General features: G+C 42.6%; 1 protein-coding gene across 1 annotated transcript in view; it reads right to left on the bottom strand.

Moving 5' to 3' along the window:
* The window catches only part of MAN1A1 (mannosidase alpha class 1A member 1), a 306,505-nt gene that overhangs the window by 6,639 nt on the left and 279,925 nt on the right, over positions 1-19,941 (bottom strand). Inside the window, exons 8-10 of the mRNA XM_075340007.1 lie at positions 14,425-14,540; positions 8,029-8,248; positions 3,774-3,946 (exon numbers count right to left, since the gene is read on the bottom strand). Of these exons, the coding sequence (XP_075196122.1) occupies positions 3,774-3,946; positions 8,029-8,248; positions 14,425-14,540 (509 nt within the window). The remainder of the gene's footprint in view (positions 1-3,773; positions 3,947-8,028; positions 8,249-14,424; positions 14,541-19,941) is intronic.

Here is a 19,941-nt window from a genome sequence, read left to right as displayed (position 1 = left end):
TCTGGTCTAAGTGTTCATCTATCCACTACCGGTAGAGAGGTGATAATTGTTAGTTCTGAGGGGCCCACTGCTCCAACACACCCACCCTCCCAGTGTATCCTCTGTCTAACCCTGGTCATCCCGTTCCTGCAAGACCACGGCCAAGAGGAGTTGGATGGAGCCCATGCTAAACTGTAGAGATCCCACTGGTTGGGGAACACCCCAATTAACAATTATCGATTGTTGATAAAAATTTAAAAAAAGTGTACGTACATGAACAGTATTTTTTAACTTCTGGACTCTACACTAAAACAGGGCTGTTTTCTTTTAACAACTGTTTTCTCAGTTCTCGAGGCTAAAAAAAATCCCACATATTTTGTGCACAGCCATTGCCTACATTGAGATTGTCCTTGTCATTTCCAATGCTTTTACACCACAATAGATGGGGAACACTCACTGTCCCACTGAACACACCAGAAATCTCACCTCTATAGGAGTGTGAGCGAATTGTGCTAATAGTATACAAAACAAGTGTACGATGTTCATGGGGTCAAAGAGGAACAATCAATACCAAGTTAAATACTCCCTAAATCACCCTTAGTTTGCTGTATAAGGGCAGAGCCACACTTAGCCCGTTTGCCAAGGTAAAAGAAGATGCGTGACATCACTTGGCAGTGCTTCCTTATAGGCAATGCAGACATATGCTTCGTATAAACTAGAGGCGATAAGTGTGTCCTAAATCTAATGCAGCCATTTGTAAGGCATTGGAAATTGCAGTATAACAAGGGCAAACTGGATTCTCTATAAAAAAAAAAAAAAAAAAAAGAAAAAAAAAAGAATTGGCAGAAATACTAGCAAACAATAATCGGTGAAATGAATGGAAGGAGACAATTCTTCCAGCAGGAAGCCTTTTATGTGTGAGACTTCCAATCAGCATGAAATATTAACTAAGCCAGAGGAAGGCTCTTGATTTGTTGCCTTTTCAATTAGAAATTACATTAAATAAATCTAATTGAAATGTTACAGGGAATTGATTTCATAGCAATAAAGTTGAGTGTTCAAAGGTCTTGTCATTTGGCTGATATAACGTACATTCAGAGAATGAGGTCTTCCTATTTTCACATCACATTAAAACAGGGATGATGAGAATGGCAAAGCGCTGATGATAAAGAGGTGATTTTCAGCAATCAATACCTCCCCGGACAAGAGGAGAGCTGAAGAGCCGGTCACATCTCGAAAGTAGGATTAGCATTCATCCGGGAACTGCAGGCAGGGTCTACTTATCCACGTCTATTACAATACCGATCAGAAGTTTACATTACAAGGTGAAGCTGTGCTATACTATGCTATAGACGGACCGGAAAAACCCCAAAACATGTCCAAAGTCCATGGCATGTACCGACTTGGTATGTATACATCGTGCTTTACACCATAAAGGATGAAGAGTATTGAAAGGGGCTGTCCACTATGTTGTAGTACCCACCGTAGGATACGTGTTTAGTATCACATTGGTGGGGGTCTGGTTTCCCTACCAATCAGCTGTAACAGCCCTGATATAAAGTGCAGAGCAGAATAGTTCCATACACTGTTAAGCAGCCGTGGCTGAGAGGAGCAGCCACTAAATCGGGTATGGGGCCGGGCTGCTCCACATTACACCCTGTAATCCTGTGTGGCACTCCCTTTACTGGGTGCAGCAGGTGTGGTTGAATTTAGCTGTAAGGGTCCTCTCACATTGGAGTCTTAAATGGATGAGTGCAATTAGAGAAAAAATGGCATGGTACTCGGGGCAGTCAATAGGACAGATCTGCGAGTTTTGCCTCCACTCTAACTCAACTGAGGAAAAAAAAAAAGCATAAGAGAAAAAAAAAAAAAAAATTGCACTCATGACATATGGAATGCCAAACGGATTTTACTTGTCTCACTTTTCTGATGAGAATGGCACCATTTTTTTTTTTTTTATATGCCATTGTGAGTTCCCTTCGTGAAATGCTGAGCTGTGTATAAACCCGCCCATAACATCAGCAGCTTTCCGTGTACACTGTATATGGTCAGAAAGATGCTAAATCAGTGCTGGGGGAGTGGTTGGACCAGGAGGCAAGACACCTAGTCCTCTAGTGATAAACTCCTGCTGATAAAACACTGATATTAACCACTTCAACTGGCAAATTTTTTTTTTCTCCTCCTCTTCTTCTAAGGGACATAACTTTTATATTTTTCTGTCAACATAGCCATATGAGGGTTTATTTTTTGGGGGACAAGTTGTACATTTGAATGGAACCATTAGTTTTACCATATAGTGTAGTAGAAAATATTTAAAAAAAAAAAGTGCAATTTGACAAATGATTTTGGGGTTAATTTACTATAGTTACTATATGCTAAAACAGACCTGGAAGTATGATTCTCCAGGTCAGTACGAGTATGTACTTTCACAAAAGGATCGCTTATAGCACCATTTTCTGAGATCCGTAATGTTCTCATTTTTCAGGATCTGGGGCTCAGTGACTGCTTATTTTTTTTGGGCCCTAAGTTGACATTTTTACTAATAGAATTTTTGGGTTGATGAGATCATCTCTTATTGCATTGTATTTTAATGTTGCAGCAGCCCAAAAAGCGTAATTCTAGAATATTTTCTCCCCGTTGTACAGTTTTCCGGTTGGATTAATTTATTACATCCTTTGATAGATTGGACATTTGCAAATGCAGCAATACCAAATGTGTTTTTTTTTTTTTTTAAACGATTGTATTCTCAATTGGGCAAAAGGGAGGGTGGATTTAAACTTTTTTTTTTACATTTTTAAAAACTTTTCCCCACCCCTTTTACTGCATTTAGTGATCTTCTTAGGGGGACTTGAAGCTGCGATCTTCCGATCGCTTGTGCTGTACATCTGTACAGCAGAAATTATGACTTCTTATGAATGCCGGGTCGCAGCATATGTTCACAGGAAGTTCATCTTGATAACACAGGGGTCATCAGCTGACTTTTGGGTGTCCTAACTCATCGGCGACCCCGCAATGACATCACAAGGGCCATCAATTGGAGCGGGAGTGGCGCTCCTCACTGGAGACTGTCATATCCTGCTGTCAAAGACGGAGAGTGGGATTTATCTGGTTACCAGCCCAGACTGATGTACACATCGGCTGATCAGCCGAGAAATGAAGGGAAAGATCCAGGTGTGTGAGCCCATATCAAAGGGAGGTATTGTACGTTCAAGGTTGTGAAGGGGTTAAAACAGTCTAGTAAGTGACATGGCTTGTATCAGGGTCTCTGCCCATACATCAAGCAACTCTCATTACATAGCAAAAACCTGATGACAGATTCCCTTTAAGAATAAACAGTGGAACAAAAGAAAAGGGAACATCAGCGACCAATATAACTATCAAACTATGAGCAATTCGGCTAACCAATGTTTTGACCTGGATCTGTGACATGTCTTCATACAAGCCAAAAGTTTAACTGGAAAAAACTTACTACCATACAAAGGGCAAGAATACCTTGAGACCTTTCACTGGTAACCTTTAAAAAGGATAGACACCTTTCGGGGTTAAAATGTTTTACTATCGGCATTCTGTTTTTCTTGAGCTTCTGAAGTACACCATGACATTGCTCGGAGAAGAGCACTGCACATGAGTATTGCTATCTAGGCTAGGAAAGACGGTGCAGATTTTTTTTGTTGAAAGTTTTTATACAAAATTGCACGCGTGTAAGAACAAAAACACATGCCCTGAAAGTATCAATATCTTTTACAGTATTTTTCCTTTGGATTACATTTTTTTTTTTTATATAAAACTCTTACCTGGACAGCTTCCCATCCCCACTGTCTGTATTTTGGGTCATGTGTGAACCTCCACATGTACATATAGGTTTCGATCACCTCGGGACGCAGAATGTAATATTTTTCATTTTGTCTTGTAGCAATAGCTTCCACCCCTCCATCAAACCTGAACGCTTCAGGTCCCAGCTTCATTGCTAAGAAAGATAGATAACACATGTATCAATCCACAATTAAGATCCGTACTGACACCACTTATAATGGTCCTGCGTCATACGGAACACCCTAGTAGGTCTTCACATAAAAGGCAAGGCATACAAAAGGTATACCTCCAGGATTGCACACAGACAGTTCTCCCACAGAGTAAGCAAAACATGAAAATGGTTTTCTGGGACTTTACCATTTACCTCCATTGCTTAGGATTGTCTGTGCACGCTGTCTTTTTCAGACGATACACTCCACACCCAGCCTGAAAAAGGACTAAACAAAAAAAAAAAAATTGCAAAACTTAATAGACGCCAGTGTGTTCTTATGAGTTTTCCTGGCCGGGCTCTCATACGTCTAAAAGACGTCGTATGCCCATAATCCCAAATCAGTGGAGGTCAGAATCTAGGCATACCCAGTCACCAGCTGAACAATTTATCGAGCATCCCACTGCATTCAAGATGCTCCACATTCAGTGCTGGGAGTCTGATTGTATACAGCTAATATTGGTGGCCCCAAGCAAGCCGTACGGCCACCTCAGACAGCTTATTGTCCGAGGGTACCGATAACTGGCCCACCCAAGACTATTAGCAAATCATAAGGATAGGCCACCAATGCCCAAGTCCTGGAAAATGCTTTCAAAATCAAATCGGTCATGAAAATAAAAAAAAGCTATTAACCTGCAGATATAGCATTCTAAGGCTGCCTGGCCAATACACTGAAAGCTCAGCTACTGCGAAAAAAGTTTATTCCTCCCGGTAGTCTTTTGCTTCTGCAATGCCATAGAGGCAGAACCGGAATAGTTTTAGCCATAGAGGCAGAACCGGAATAGTTTTAGTCACCGCTCAATGCGTAACCATTGTAATTGTTCTGTAACCACGCCCCGGCACTGACTGACAGCTGGCTTAGTACTGATGTAATACAGACAGATGTCAGTCAGTACTGGGGCGTGGTTACAGCCGACACTTACTCTGTACTGAGCGGTGACTGAAGCTGCTCTGGCTGCAACTGTGACCGAAAGCTGGAGGTTGCTGGGAGAAATAAAGTTCACTTTCTCCAGGTAATGGGACTTTCAGCGTGGTGACTGGGCCACTTCAGAATGCTATTAACCTCATATCTACAGTTCAAATAGCTTTTTTTTTTTATAGTATTTTTTTTTTTTTTTCATTTTTACATAATTGATTCCCTTTACAGGGGGACAGAAGCGATTTCTACAAACGATACTAATAGTATAGCATCAAAATAATAGTAAAATCATCCTATCACTCATTAAATAGAAAGTAAAAAGATAAAATCACTAGATTTTAATATGGACAATTTACTGTTCCTTTTTTTATGTGAGCTATGCAAGGAGTAAGGCCTAAGCCACATGGCCAGAAAAACGGTGCGAGTGGAATGAGATAAACATCGCATTCCACTCAGACCAATATTAGCCTGTGTCAGCGCACATGAGCGATTATTTTCTCAGCCCTAATCGGACCGAGAAAACAGTCGCAGCATGCCGCGATTGTAATGCAAGACTTTCTCTCGCACCCATTCAAGTCTATGGGGGAGAGAAAAATCGCACTGCACTCGTGGTACACCGATGTACTGCGAGTGCAGAGCGAGAATGGCAATAGCCGGCAACAGAGGCGAGAGGGAGAGAAATCCCTCCCTCCCCTCCTCCGTGCCGGCCCGCCCCTCCCCCCCCCGCAGCTGAGGTCCGCTCGCACAGTCGGACCTCAGTCGCAGGGATACTTGCATGACACTCGCCTCTGCTGTACTGCCAGCGTGAGCCGAGTGTCATGCGAGGATCGCACTAGTGCCCTGTGTGGTCCCGGCCTAAGTGTAACCCTAGCCTTACACAGACAAATAGTTGCTAATTAGTTCAAATCCGTCCAAAAGAACCGGAGAGTTATAAGGTATATAACAGTATTATGGGCGCTATATGGTATTATCTGTCTATACGGTACTATACAAGTAACCGTATTATGGGCGCTATACGGTAGCATGTCTATACATTACTATATATATGTAACATAAGTATGGCCACCCAATGCTAGTACATAGCTATACGGTACAATGTGTAACAATTATGGGCATTATTTTAATACTATAGGAAGATATATCACACTGTAAATAAGACATTAACATACCGTATTATTTTTTCAATTAAGTCATTGAAGTCTAGAACATGGCACACTTTGCTACATACTTGACATGAATAAAATAGTTTTGATAGAGAATCACAGACAAAAATATTTCAAGTAGGGATGAGCGAACTCAAATGTCGAGGTCTGTCAGACTTTGAACAAACTTTCTTAGCATGTGAACAGCATTCAAAGTCTGGTAAAGCAGACAGCTGGGGGATGCAACCCTCCGCTGTCTGCTTTACCTTGGCTGGTTATCAAACATAGAGGTGATACCACACTGTTTTTAAAAATGACTTAACTAATTAAAAAAATCCAGCGTGGGCTCTGCCATATTTTTGATAACCAGTCAAGGTAAAGCAAACAGGTGGAGGCTGTTCAGGGTGGGAACAGCCACAGTGATTTGTCTCTTCCCAGCCTAAAAATACCTGCCCGCAGCTGCCCCTTAAGTGGCACATCCGTTCTGGCGTTTTGCCTGGCTCTTTCAGATTGCCCAGGTGCAGTGTCAATCTAGGTAATACTTCTGGGTTGATGTCAGCTCTGAATTGACAGCTGGCAAAAAGCTAGGGGTTAGTAATTGAGAGGTGTCTATCGGACACCCCAATTACTTAACTGGCAAGTGTAGAGTAAAAAAAGCCCCACAAAAACAAAAGAAATACAAAAACACAAACAAAATATTTTATTTTTTTTAAAGACTCCCCCTCCCCCCCAATTCATTAAACAGAAAACCTCGAAGTTCAGATGTAATCCATTGGTTTAATGTCCCACAACACCCATTGATTCCTATGGAGGTTTGTTCCAAGAACTTTCTCAGAACGAGGTTCGATAGGTCACTGCCGGACAAGGACAGACCCAGAATTTCTCAAGCTTGTGAGAAAATTCTGGGCCTGCAACTGACCATGAGAGATTTATTAAGACTTGTTCTGAGAATGGTCTCAGAACAAAGCTCCATAAGAGTCAATGGGCCTTGTGGGACATTACATGATTGGATTACATTGGAACTTTGAGGATTTCTTTTTACTTAATAAATTACTGAACGAGGAAATGTGAGGCAGTGTTTATGCAAATAAACAACACAAACAGGAAAAACAGTTTAACTGTACACCTGCTAAGTTAGTAATGGGGTGTCTGATATACACATATCCATAACCAACCCCTGGACTTCACAGCTGTCAATTCACAGCTGACAAACCCCAAAAGTATTGCTCCGATTTCCACCACACCAGGGCAAATTGGGAATAGGTGAGAAAAGCGCCAGAATTGGCACATCTTATGGATGTGCCACTTCTAGGGTGGCTGCAGGCTACTGTTTTTAGGCTGGGAAGGGACAAATAACCATGGCCCTTATCAGCCAGTTAATGCCAACGCCCAGCTCTCTGCTTTACCTTGGCTGGTTATAACAATAGGGCAGAGTCCACAAAGGGTATTTTTTTTTTGGTTGAAATAATTGAGAGAGAAAAAAATGTTGTGGGGTTCCCACTAATATTGATAGCCAGCTAAGGTAAAGCTGACAGCTGATTGTTACAGCTCACAATTGTTTTCTTTACCTGTGCTGAATATCAAAAGGAGCCGTCATTTAAAAAAAATAAATAATATTCTCTATCCACATTTGTTTGCAGGGCAATTGCCCCCATTTTGTTTCTTTTTGCAGCCCCCTAGCCCTTACTGCGACCATTTTAGAGCCCAGAAGTTCGAGTCTCCATTAACATATGTGATTTGGGATCAAGTTTAGGTGCCGAACCAAACTTTTAACTGAAGTCTGACTGAACACGAACATCCAAGGGTCCTTCATCCCTAGGTTCAAGCCATTTTTACCATTTTATACAAAGATTTGATTATACCTAAATGTTCCAAATAGTACTGAGTAATAGTGATGAATACGGATATATATTCTTCACAAAGGTTTTTTCCCACTTTCCAACAGAAATATCACAATCATTACGTACTTGTTCTATCATAGGATTCATGGCATGTCCTTGCAATTTCTGCAGCCAGTTCAATATGATGCCCTGTTTTGTCAGTTGGTGCTCCATCTGCTCCAAGTGCAAACATGCCACCGGCAAAACATGTCAAATGTCCCATTTTGTGCTCCAGAAGACCTCCTTTCCATTCAGCAATATAAGTTAAGCCATTGCTTGATTTACGTATTAAATGGGTTTCAATTGCCTTATAAAAAAAAAAAAAAAAAGTGAGATAATTTTGATAAAAATGATATGTATAAAAAAGAAACATGATGCTCTAAACCTGAAAGACTAGTATATTTAAAAACTCAGATTTAAAAAGGAAGCACATTTAGTCTACATGTGCTTGAAGACCTTAATCGTTATGTACAGGCTATGATGCCATTCGAAGTCTATGGAGCCATACTGCTTCCTCGAAGCCATATTACAGAGGTATCCTATCCTAGAATGTAGAATACCTCTGTAGTAGTGTTTGTGTGTGCACCACACCCCATGGCTTAGGCTCTGCTGTGTGACTTGTACATGAAGCCCTAAAGTAACACTCTGCCCAGAAGTAATACACTTTACTATAGCTAATGCAACACACAAGGGGTTAAGCATGAAGTCGACACTAGCCTAACCTTAAAGAGAATCCCTGCCTCATTTAACCACCCTGACTAGGCATTGCACAGTATTAGTTTTGAAGGTATTTTCTTTAAAGGAAATAACTTATCAGATGCATGCGGCCCGAACCTACCTCATGTAAGTCTTTGTGTATGTGCGCACGCTGTGTTCTGTCAAGTGCAGAAAAAAAATGCACCCTCTGGCAGACAGGACAACTGTAAACACTGCGTTTGACAAAAAAATGCATTTTGAATACATTTTTGACAGTGTGGTCCCACTCGGCTCTGCTACATCCCCATAGAGTATGGCTTGTTGCGAAACAGAGCCGCGCGATCACAATGAACTCTGATGAACTTCACTGGACTTCATTCTCATTGCACGGCTCTGTGTGCGGCGGCCTGATTTACGATCACAGGTGAAGGACTCACTGGTGACCGCAAATCCCCTTAGTGACTGAAGTGAGCTGCGCGATCAGCGGTGCCGTCACTCAGGTTACCCGCGGCCAGCTGGAGTCCACCACCAGAGACCGCAAATCACCCAAGTGAGGGCACCAAGTGATCGCGCGGCTCACTTCAGTCACTCGGGCGACTTGCTGTCACAGTTGGAGGATCCAGCGGTGGCCGCAGGTAACCTGAGTGATGTCACCGCTGACAGCACGACTCACTTCAGTGGAGCTCACAGACAGCACTTACCTGGGCAGGTAAAAAACTGTTGGCCTTTTTTGCGGTGCTACTTTTTGGGGAAATTTTAGTTCTTTTTTTCTGTGGCATTTGCATTTAATTTCTGTAACATTGCAGCATGTCAGAAAAAACAACCTTTGACCAGTCAAAGGTTGGTCCTCAGCGGCTTCTCCTCGCCCTGTTCCTCTAGCCTGACAGGTCTTTCCCAATGTTTGTGTGCGTAAGGATACCTCCAGTGGGAACAGGGCAGAATCAACTTACCAGGGACCTGCCTTGAACTAGGCGGCTGAGTCACATAGTGGCAGATTTTCCCTGAAATAACGCATTACTGCATCATAAAACATACTTGGCTGCAATATAGCAACCAGATCCTGGTTCATGCTGCTCAAATCAGAGGACAGGTTGCCATTAATATTTACTAATGGGAGGAGATGCTCTAGTTAATCATCACTAGGGAGAGGCAATTTCTGCAATAACTCGTTTATTATTGAAATGTCTTGGGAGCTTTGCCTTTCTCTAAGGTTTTACATACAGTAGGAGCTGGTAATCAACGAATAAAAAGAATGACATTTGCGAAATCTTTATATTTATCACTACGAATAATGAAACCCATATGGTATAAAACAAATGGATACTATTAATTTACCACTAAAGACATTACTGCCTAATGATTGCATGTTCTTCATCGACTATAAACACCAATTACATATATAACACGTTATTAATTGTGATAAATGTGCTTGGTCCTAGAGCTAGGTTTTAACACATAGAACACCTTTAATATAATCAGTGATATTTCTATTACTGTAATCATGGAGTAGAAGACTGGTAATACTGTCATTTTGCATTTGTTTAGAAATATAGGAGACAGCTTCAATAAAAATAAATAAAAAAAACAAAACTGGGGAAAGGAAAAAAATAATCAGGAATTACTGCTTTGCTTAAAAAAATAAAAATAAAATTTATATTATATTATAATATACACATATATCTATCTCTCTCTCTATATATAGACACACACACACACACAGGTATATATCATTGCTCCGCACTAAAGCCCAAATTTCTGGCACCAGCCCTGATGGATTAAGTCATCATAACAGAATCCAATCAAATATTTATATTTTGCATATGAAAAAGTTGCAGATAATATACTAAAAACAGATCAATGGTATCGCCCGAGTCACCACGGTATTGTGCCATGATTAATTGTCGCATGTGGACACAGATTTGAGTGCATACTAATGAAGGGCTGTCAGAGCAGAATAAACACAGTGCCAGGAAAGATGACTGCTTAATGAACGCGTACAGCGTGTGTGGAGAAGATATAGGCACATTACCCCGCAGAATGATCGCAGCTATTCATTTGGTGTATGGAATCTTCTCACTTTCCAGAAATAAGGGATGGAAAAAGGAAATCAGTGTCGCCCTACAATAGACGGACACCTACTCCACAACATGCAGGAATGGCATAGCAGCCTGCATTGTTTTATATCAATCACACAATATCTTCACTGACTTAGATTTCCTGCAAATGCAATTATTTTAATGATGCATTAGACATCAATTACTATTATTAAGCTATTCCTTTCTGCCAATGTTCTTGTTTCCATCAGTGAGCTACCAGGACAAAAACATTACGGCAGGCACTGAGAGATGAGGAGTTCTTCCATCTGAAAATAAGGTTAGTAATTATAGATAAGTAGACAATACTGGGAGTCAGGTAAGGTATTATTAGGGCACGCAGCATTTTGTGCAGAATCTTGGTAAACACTGTGATCTTCCATAACCACCCATTTATCGACACAAGCAACATGCAGAAAATCATAACGTTCAGCTCAAAACAGAACAGAAAATACTTTTTCATGCCAAATGGTTGCAGTTCAGAAAGATTCAGTAACTCAAAAAATAGGTGTTGGATGTTTATTAAAGTGAAAAGATTTGGCGTGTCCAGGACTTAAAGACGACCTCACCAAATTTTCACTATTGAGCGCAGACACGATGTAAAGCTCTGTGCCCACGTGGCATTTTTCCTTGCTTCTTTTAATCAATAAAAGCAAGGAAAAAGCAACCCAGCAGAGTCTATGAGAATCCTGACTTGCGGTGGACATGCTTATTTTTTCTTGCAGATTTTGTGACTGGAGAAAAAAAAAACCAAAAAAACAAAAATCAGAATGTCAACTGAATCTGCACTTATTTCTTGCGTTTCTATAATCCCCTGCAATGCTTTATCACTACGGGGATTAAAGCGTAGTCACTTCACCTCACACTATGCATACAGTATGGCGTGTGAGGCTCTCTGTAGCTCAGTAACCCATGGTCATCATGGTGACGACCCAGGGTTACTATGGCAGCACTCAGGTCCCTGTGATTGCATTCCAGGGACACTATTGCCAGGGAGAGGTAAGCAATCCTGCCTTCTGAATGCTGCAATTGCATTGATTGCAGCACTCAGGGGGTTAAACTGCCAGGAGACAGGTCCCGGCTGTAACATCGGCCGGAGATCCACCGGTGATCACAGGGGTATACAGTGCATGAACCCCCGCGATCGCCATAACTTAACTTATCGCTTTCTTTAGACACGTGGTCCGCAATAAACAAGGACATGTGAAAAGCCCCATAAACTATAATGGATATGTGTTCTGTCTGAAAGTCACAGATCTAACATGTGAGTGTAAAATGGACATCTGAATGAGGCCCTAAATGGAGCTGAGCCGCAAGAACTAACAAATCCTAAGAAGGTGTTACCTTGTAGACCGCCATTGTGGTCAGGGTTCTCTCTCCTGCACCAGTCTGTGTCTTGTATCGTTCATGATTATTGTACTGGTTTATATTCTATATGCCCGTTTTTACATGTAAAGCGCCATGGAATAAATGGCACTATAATAATAAATAATCGTGTATAACCACATGGTGCCATCTGCCATAGAAAGTATACCCTTGGGGAGGTAGTTCTTCGGATTCAACAATGCATATTTACACTACGGCGAGCACAAGGGGACAAGTGCTAGCACCATGTAGCAATTGAAAAATGGAATCTTTACCACTACCTCCTATGATGCCTCAAGCAATAATGAGAAGTCGCTTTACTAGCAGCTATTCAGGCCTGATGGTATTAATGTACAGGCCGGGCCTAACAAAGAAATGCATACAAATTTAAGTCATCATATAATGTAATTCAAGAAAATACATAAAATAAGATAGCAGGGATTAAAAGACACAAAAACAAAAACAATCCTGCCCCCAGCTATCCCTCCAAAAAAAAGCAGTAATATCCTTATGGCCGTGTCCTGAAGGTTAAACGTTGCCTATGGGCTGTGTCTGGTATCACAGCTTTGAAAAGCTTGCTAAAAAGAAAAAAGGCTGTATATTTTTCCCATCCTTTGGAAGCCCGTATAATCTATAAAAGTGGACAATCTATAAGTGCAAAAATAGTAAGCACACAATAGATGTATCGCCTTAATAAAAAGCAAGAAGCCGCCTTTAAACCTTCAGTAGGCACAATATACTTCAGCCTCTGTACATCAAAGCGTCTATGTCAGAAATAGCTGCCTCTGTTACAGGCAGATCCGGGCTGTGACACAGCCATTATCTGCAGGGTATGCTTCAACCTGAGAACTTACGCCCATACATTGGCTCCCAACTTGTACGGGGATGTCAGGAGGAGGCGGAATCTGAAGAAAGTGGTTTCTGTAACATGCATAGGATTTTAGAAACCCCATTTAGACATATGGAACAGTTGCAGAAATGCTTAAAATCCAAAGTAACTTATGGGATGCAAAACACTACCTTAACTGCCCCCTTGGGCTTTCTATATTCACATCTGAAATGTCAAGTTTCAGTCAATGTAGGTTTTAAAGGGAATCTGTCAGCAGGTTTTTGCTATGTAATCTGAAGACAGCAGAAAATAGAGAGCGGCACATAGTTCAACGATGTGTCATTTATTACCCTATAGGCTGCTTATAGTGAAGGTTTTATCCCTTGGATTATCATTGCCCGGACTACACTAGTGCGACTACACCTCCTCCTCTTCTAATAAGCAGTTCGCTGTCTATAGACATTGAGCTTACAGAGGGGGTGGGCAAGGTGGACTTACTCAGCGCTGCTGCATTGCTAAGTCTAAAAGCTGTCAGAACCGCTGTACCCAGAAAACTAATATCGTTGCATTTAAGGACTCTTTTCCAACATTATGCTGCTTTTTTGAGGTAGTAAAAACCTGCTGAAATATTCCCTTTAAATGAAAGCCTCAGATGTTTAAACCAGGTCTGTGTGTTCAATGTAATTAAATATTTTTCACAATTTTTTTTTTTTTTTTTTAAATATCACAACATGTATTAAAAATAAAAAATAGACATCTTCCAATTTTAACATTGGCCACTTGGGCTTATTTTTATGACACTTCCTGTTTTGGAAACAACACGTCATAGCCACGATGGTTAGCTTCCAACCTACTTTTTGTATTGAGGTGTATAATGAGTGTTTGCAAAGGTCAGGGTCAAGGGAGGGGGAACAGGGTCTGCTTTGACATTACCTATTGTGATTGGTGAATCCTTCATGAGCGGTTAAATGTCATTGTAATCCCGCCTTTACTGATGTAAGCATATTCCAGAAGTATGATTCTAAGAAAAGCTAAAGTGAGCAGTGTGAAACTTGCAAGGGTAGATTCCTTTTTTTTTGCCACTGATGACGCTTCTTTTCAACAAGGGAGAAGAAGCAGTGACAGCAGCCTCTGCCCCTGATGACACTTTGTTTAAGTATCTCAGCATACACTTGGATCCTCAAACAAAGTGTTAGCAGACAGGAAGCAGAGAAAACAAAATCAATAGTATTTAGTGTAGTGAGGGAAATATAGGGCATTTTAATGCAGCCATATGGATTGGGGCAATAAGTCGATAGGGATTTTGGTATATTTTTTTAACCTTTGGACCACCCCTTTACACATCATTTTTTCTGAACTGGCTCCCATGTAGCTCACCTTGCGAAGATTACTTCAACAAAGCAGATTTGAATCAAAAAGCCTAACTAAACCCAAGGTTTTGTGTTACAATAAGTTAAATGAAAATTACTGCATTTTCATTAATATTTCAGTTTCATTTACCTGGACAGCATCGTAATACAACTTCTTGGCATCTTCATCAGTTTTGTCAGACATCAGCCATGCCTTCAGCAAATATTCATAGAAACTATCTCCAAGGCCTCCCACAGATACATGGTCTGAAACAAAAAAGCCGCAAGTTAAAAAAAAAAAAAAAAAGGATTCAGACTCATTTTAAAATCGAGAACCTGCACAAGCTGTGTGTATATGCCCTACAGGAGAATGGAGTTCATAGAGCTGGGGGATCTCACCGAGGACGTATAGCTTTTTAGGATGCTCTGTACGGATTAAAAATACACAATATTACAAGTTGCAAAGTTAGTTGGGCTCGCTAAGCAGAAAACTAGGCGCATGTTTACTGACAGTATGTCCCTTATACCTACGTTTAGTAAAGGCCCCGTCACACTAAGCAACATCGCTGCTAAAAAACGACTTTGTGACGTAACCGCGATGTTGCTAGCGATGTTGCTGTGTGTGACATCCAGCAACAACCTGGCCCCTGCTGTGAGGTCGCTGGTTGTTGCTGAATGTCCTGGGCCATTTTTTAGTTGTTGCTCTCCCGCTGTGAAGCACACATCGCTGTGTGTGACAGCGAGGGAGCAACAACTGAATATCCAGGCAGCAGAGAGCCGGCTTCTGCGGACGCTGGTAACCACGGTAAACATCGGGGAACCAAGAAGCCCTTTCCTTGGTTACCCGATATTTACCTTCGTTACCAGCGTCCGCCGCTCTCACGCTGTCAGTGCCGGCTCCCTGCTCTCTGCACACATAGCCAGACTACACATCGGGTAATTAACCCAATGTGTACTGTGGCTAGGAGTGCAGGGAACAGGGAGCCGGCACTGGCAGTGTGAGAGCGGCGGGCGTGGTACCGTGGTTACCAGCGTCCGCAGAAGCCGGCTCCTGCTGCCTGCACACGTAGCAGAGTACACATCGGGTAATTAACCCGATGTGTACTGTGGCTAGGTGTGCAGGGAGCCAGCACTAAGCGGTGTGCGCTGGTAACCAAGGTAAATATCGGGTTGGTTACCCGATATTTGCCTTAGTTACCAAGCGCAGCATCGCTTCCACGCGGCGCTGCTAGCTGGGGGCTGGTCACTGGTGAGATCTGCCTGTTTGACAGCTCACCAGCAACCCGTGTAGCGGCGCTCCAGCGATCCCTGCCAGGTCAGGTTGCTGGTGGGATCGCTGGAGCGTCGCTTAGTGTGACATCTCACCAGCGACCTCCTAGCAACTTACCAGCGATCCCCATCAGGTTGTATCGTTGTTGGGATCGCTGGTTTAGTGTAACTGGGCCTTAATAAAAGAAAAGGTCATGCAAACATCAGTTTTCCCTAATCCCATCACCCCAAACTCTTTATGGTCAGCTGCTCCCTGAAAGATAATGTCATCCCTAGTTTTATTTAGGCAATCCATTGCTCTCTGACCAAGAAATTGCTATTATAATTCATACGCAAATGAAGCCATAGACATCAGAGGAGGCCAAAACACTTCCCGAGCATCTGTGCTCTTAATACACAGCCAGTGAGCTGCCAGTCAAGCAGAAGGTGAAAGTGCCTGGCAGGGATTAGAGTCAAGAAACAAGAGACTTGGGAAGTGCTCAGATCACACTGGGAGCACTTCAGCCTCATTTGCATATGTATTGCAATTTTATAGTTTGGAAGCAACAAATTGCATAACGATATGAATGACAATACTTTGTAGGACCACTTGTCACCTACTGCTGTAAGTCTTTTGGGGTATGTGTCTACCATCTTTGCACATGTAGAGGCTAAAATTCTTGCTCATTCTTCTTTGCAAACTAGCTCTGGCTCAGTGAGAATGGATGGAGAGCGTCTGAACAGCAGTTTACAAGTCTTGCCACAGATTCTCAATGGGATTTAGGTATGGACTTTGACTCGGCCATTCACACACATTAATATGCTTTGATCTAAACCAGGGGTCTCAAACTCGGCTGGGTGTATGGGCCGCACAGAGGAAAAAAAAAATAATTTGAGGGGCCGCATTCTTTGCAGGACAAAGTGACATTTTTATTGGTACCATATATAATTTTTTTTTTTTTTTTTTACACACCTTGGGATCACTGATTTTGAACATTTTCACTTGTTCATTATAGCAAACGTGCACATTCTTTGTTTAAATATAAACATTTTTTTTTTTACATTTTATTCCTTTCTTGTAACTAATAGTCTTACAATTAGCACTATATAGAAAGTTTGACCAACATCTTTTAGTAATGTTCCCCATTTTGTAACGTGCCCATCCTTGTCCCCTTGTTGTATTGTGCCCCATCCCACAGTAATGTGCTCATCCTTGTCCCCTTGTTGTATTGTGCCCCATCCCACAGTAATGTGCTCATCCTTGTCCCCTTGTAGTATTGTGCCCCATCCCACAGTAATGTGCTCATCCTTGTCCCCTTGTAGTATTGTGCCCCATCCCACAGTAATGTGCTCATCCTTGTCCCCTTGTAGTACTGTACCCCATCCTAGTCCCCATCCCACAGTAATGTGCTCATCCTTGTCCCCATCCTAAAGTAATGTTCCCCATCCTTGTCCCCATTTTGTAGTAATATGTTCATCCTTGTCCCCATGTTATAGTAAAGTGCTCATGCTTGTCCCCATCCTATAGTAATGTCCCCAATTTATAGTAATGTGTCCATCCTTGTCCCCCATCTTATAGTAATGTTCCCCATCCTTGTCCCCTTGTAGCAATGTCCCCATCCTATAGTACTGTCCCCATTCTATAGTAATGTGCCCATCCTTTAGTAATGTGCCAACCTTGTCCCCACCCTATAGTAATGTCCCCAGCATTATCCCTATTCTATAGTAATGTTTCCCATCCTTGTCCCCTTGTAGTAATGTCCCTATCCTACAGTAATGTGCCCACCTTGTCCCCATCCTGTAGTAATGTCCCCATCCTATAGTACTGTCCCCATGTTATAGTAATGTGCCCACCTTGTCCCCATCCTATAGTAATGTCCCCAGCCTTGTCCCCATTCTATAGTAATGTGCCCATCCTAGTCCCTATCCTATAGTAATGTCCCCATCCAATAGTATTGTGCCCATCCTTGTAATGTCCCAATCCTATAGTAATGTCCCCAGCCTTATCCCCATCTCATAGTAATGTGCGCACTTTGTCCCCATCCTGCAGTAATGGGTCAGCAGCTCCCCTCACCTTCCACAGACGCCGGAGTGAAGCTGAGGGGAGTGGTCTGGTCTGCGGCCCCAGATCCACAGTGATTGGAGAGATCGGTCACAAGGCCGGTCTCTCCAATCAGAGCTGGGGGCGGGTGAAACACAGGTCACCCAGCTCCAGCCAATGATCGGTGCTACAGCTGCACTGATCTTGGCTGGATTTCAATGTTTCAGCGATTTTCAATGGCTTCATCATTAGTGGCTGTGATTGGCAGAGCGGCGTTCATCAGCCAATCACAGCCTCCGTAGGTTCGGGGAGGAGACACGACCCCTCCTGAGGTCCCTTCCTCCCCGAATCTAAGGTATTTGCAACGATCGCAGCCACCGGGGCTGCGATTTCGCCATGACGTACTGGGTACGTCATGGGTCCTTAAGTACCAGGGAGCCATAATGTACCCAGTACGTCATAGGTCGATAAGGGGTGAACGTCCAACACACACACACACACACACACACACACACAAACAAACCACTCTTCTCCCCTGTCCCGCGCTCCCTCCGCTGCCTCATCTCTGCTTCGTGCGGCCCCCAGGCCCGTGCCACTGTTCACTATCACGGCAGTTGCAGTGTCACTGTCAGTGATTTATGTGAGATGATTGTATTGCCGGCGCAAGAGCGCAGCGCCGGCAACACATTCATCTGACAAAGTGCAGACAGTGGCTGCGGCCCATGCAGCTGCCGCAATAGTGAACAGGGGCACGGCCCTGGGGGCCGCACGAACTACCCTGCGGCCTGCGTGTTTGAGACCCCTGATCTAAACCATTGCACTGTAGCTCTGGTAGGATTTTTAGGGTTGTTGTCCTGCTGGAACGTGATCCTACACCCCAGTCTCAAGTGTTTTTCAGCCTCCACCAGGTTTCCCTCCAGGATTCCTCTGTATTTAAAGATACATCTTGCCATCAATTGTCACCAGCTTCCCTATTCCTGCTGCAGAAAAGCATGATGCTGCCACCACCATGTTTGACGGTGGGGATGGTGTTTTCAGAGTGATGTGCAGTTTTAGTTTTTTACCACTCATTGTTTTACATTTTGCCCAAAAAGTTGTGCTTAGGTCTCATGTTACCGGAGCAACTTCCACATGATAGCTATGTCCCCAATATGGCTTTTTGCCCCCTTACACACTACTCAAATAGTTAGGGATATTTGGCTTTTTAGGGAAATTTCAGGATGATCCTTTCTCTCCAGGATGATGCACTCTAACCTTTTCACATGAACTTAATGTGACCTTCTCAACTCTTGGATGCCCATGTCCAACTGTTAAATTTTTCAGTACTTTTTGAACAAGTTTTTGTTCTAACAAGAAGCTTAATAGTAAAATTCACATCGTGTGTTTGATTAATGAATCACCCAATAAATTTTGGGGTTCAATTAGAATTGATATAAAATAGATTAAACACTCGTCCTCATCATGCTGTTCACATTTTGACATCATGAGACCAAGACGACACGTAGCAATTAATCAGCAGTACCTCACCATTGTGAGGCTTCATCAGCAGGTGTCAACAGAAATACAGAGAGACTGGAAGATTCACAGAAAGGCCTTGTGGACATCCTTTGGCCACATCCCACACTGATGACCGCTTCATGGTGAGAAATGTCCTTTGGAACCAAATTATGAATGCCACACAACTCCAGGCACATGTAATGGAGGGGAGATGCACCCCAGTGTCACATCAGACGATTTGAAACCATTTACATCAGCTTGGTATGACTGCAAGACGACCAGCAAGGGTACCTGACAAGGCACAGACATCATCTACGCTGGAAGAGGGTCCATTGGGCCCCAGTGCTGTTCACTGATGAAAGTCCATTATTGCAAAGCAGAAATGGTGACCACCAACGATGGAGATGTCAAGGAGAGCACTATATCAGCCACTGTTGTCACCGGATAGCTCTTTGGTCGTGTTGGTGTTGGCAGGTGTATCTAGTCAATACAGAACTGCCTTAAACTTTGTGAATGGTAAAGTGAGAAGCCTCTAGTACCAGAATATCATCATTAATCCAGTTATTGAGCCTGTTTATTAACAAAACAGGACTAATTTCATCTTCATGGATAACAATGCTTCAGCTCATCAAGGTTGCATCATTGGGGAATGGCTGCTGGAGCCTGGGGTACCTCCAATGGAGTGGCCCGCACTTTCTCTGGACCTGAATCCCATAGAAAACCTATGAGATCAGAGGAGTCGCGATGTAGAGGCTTGTAACTGTATGCCAGAACCTCAATAACGTGAGGACCGCCCTTCAAAAAAAAAAAAAAAAAAGAAGAAGAGTAGCGTGCATTGCCTCAGCAGACAATAACTCCACTTGTGAACAGCATGAGAGGTCA

This window comes from Anomaloglossus baeobatrachus, chromosome 3 (assembly GCF_048569485.1).
Source record: "Anomaloglossus baeobatrachus isolate aAnoBae1 chromosome 3, aAnoBae1.hap1, whole genome shotgun sequence".
Lineage (NCBI taxonomy): Eukaryota > Metazoa > Chordata > Amphibia > Anura > Aromobatidae > Anomaloglossus > Anomaloglossus baeobatrachus.
The sequence above is the reverse complement of the archived record's forward strand: the minus strand, read 5'-3'. Positions and strand labels throughout refer to the sequence as shown.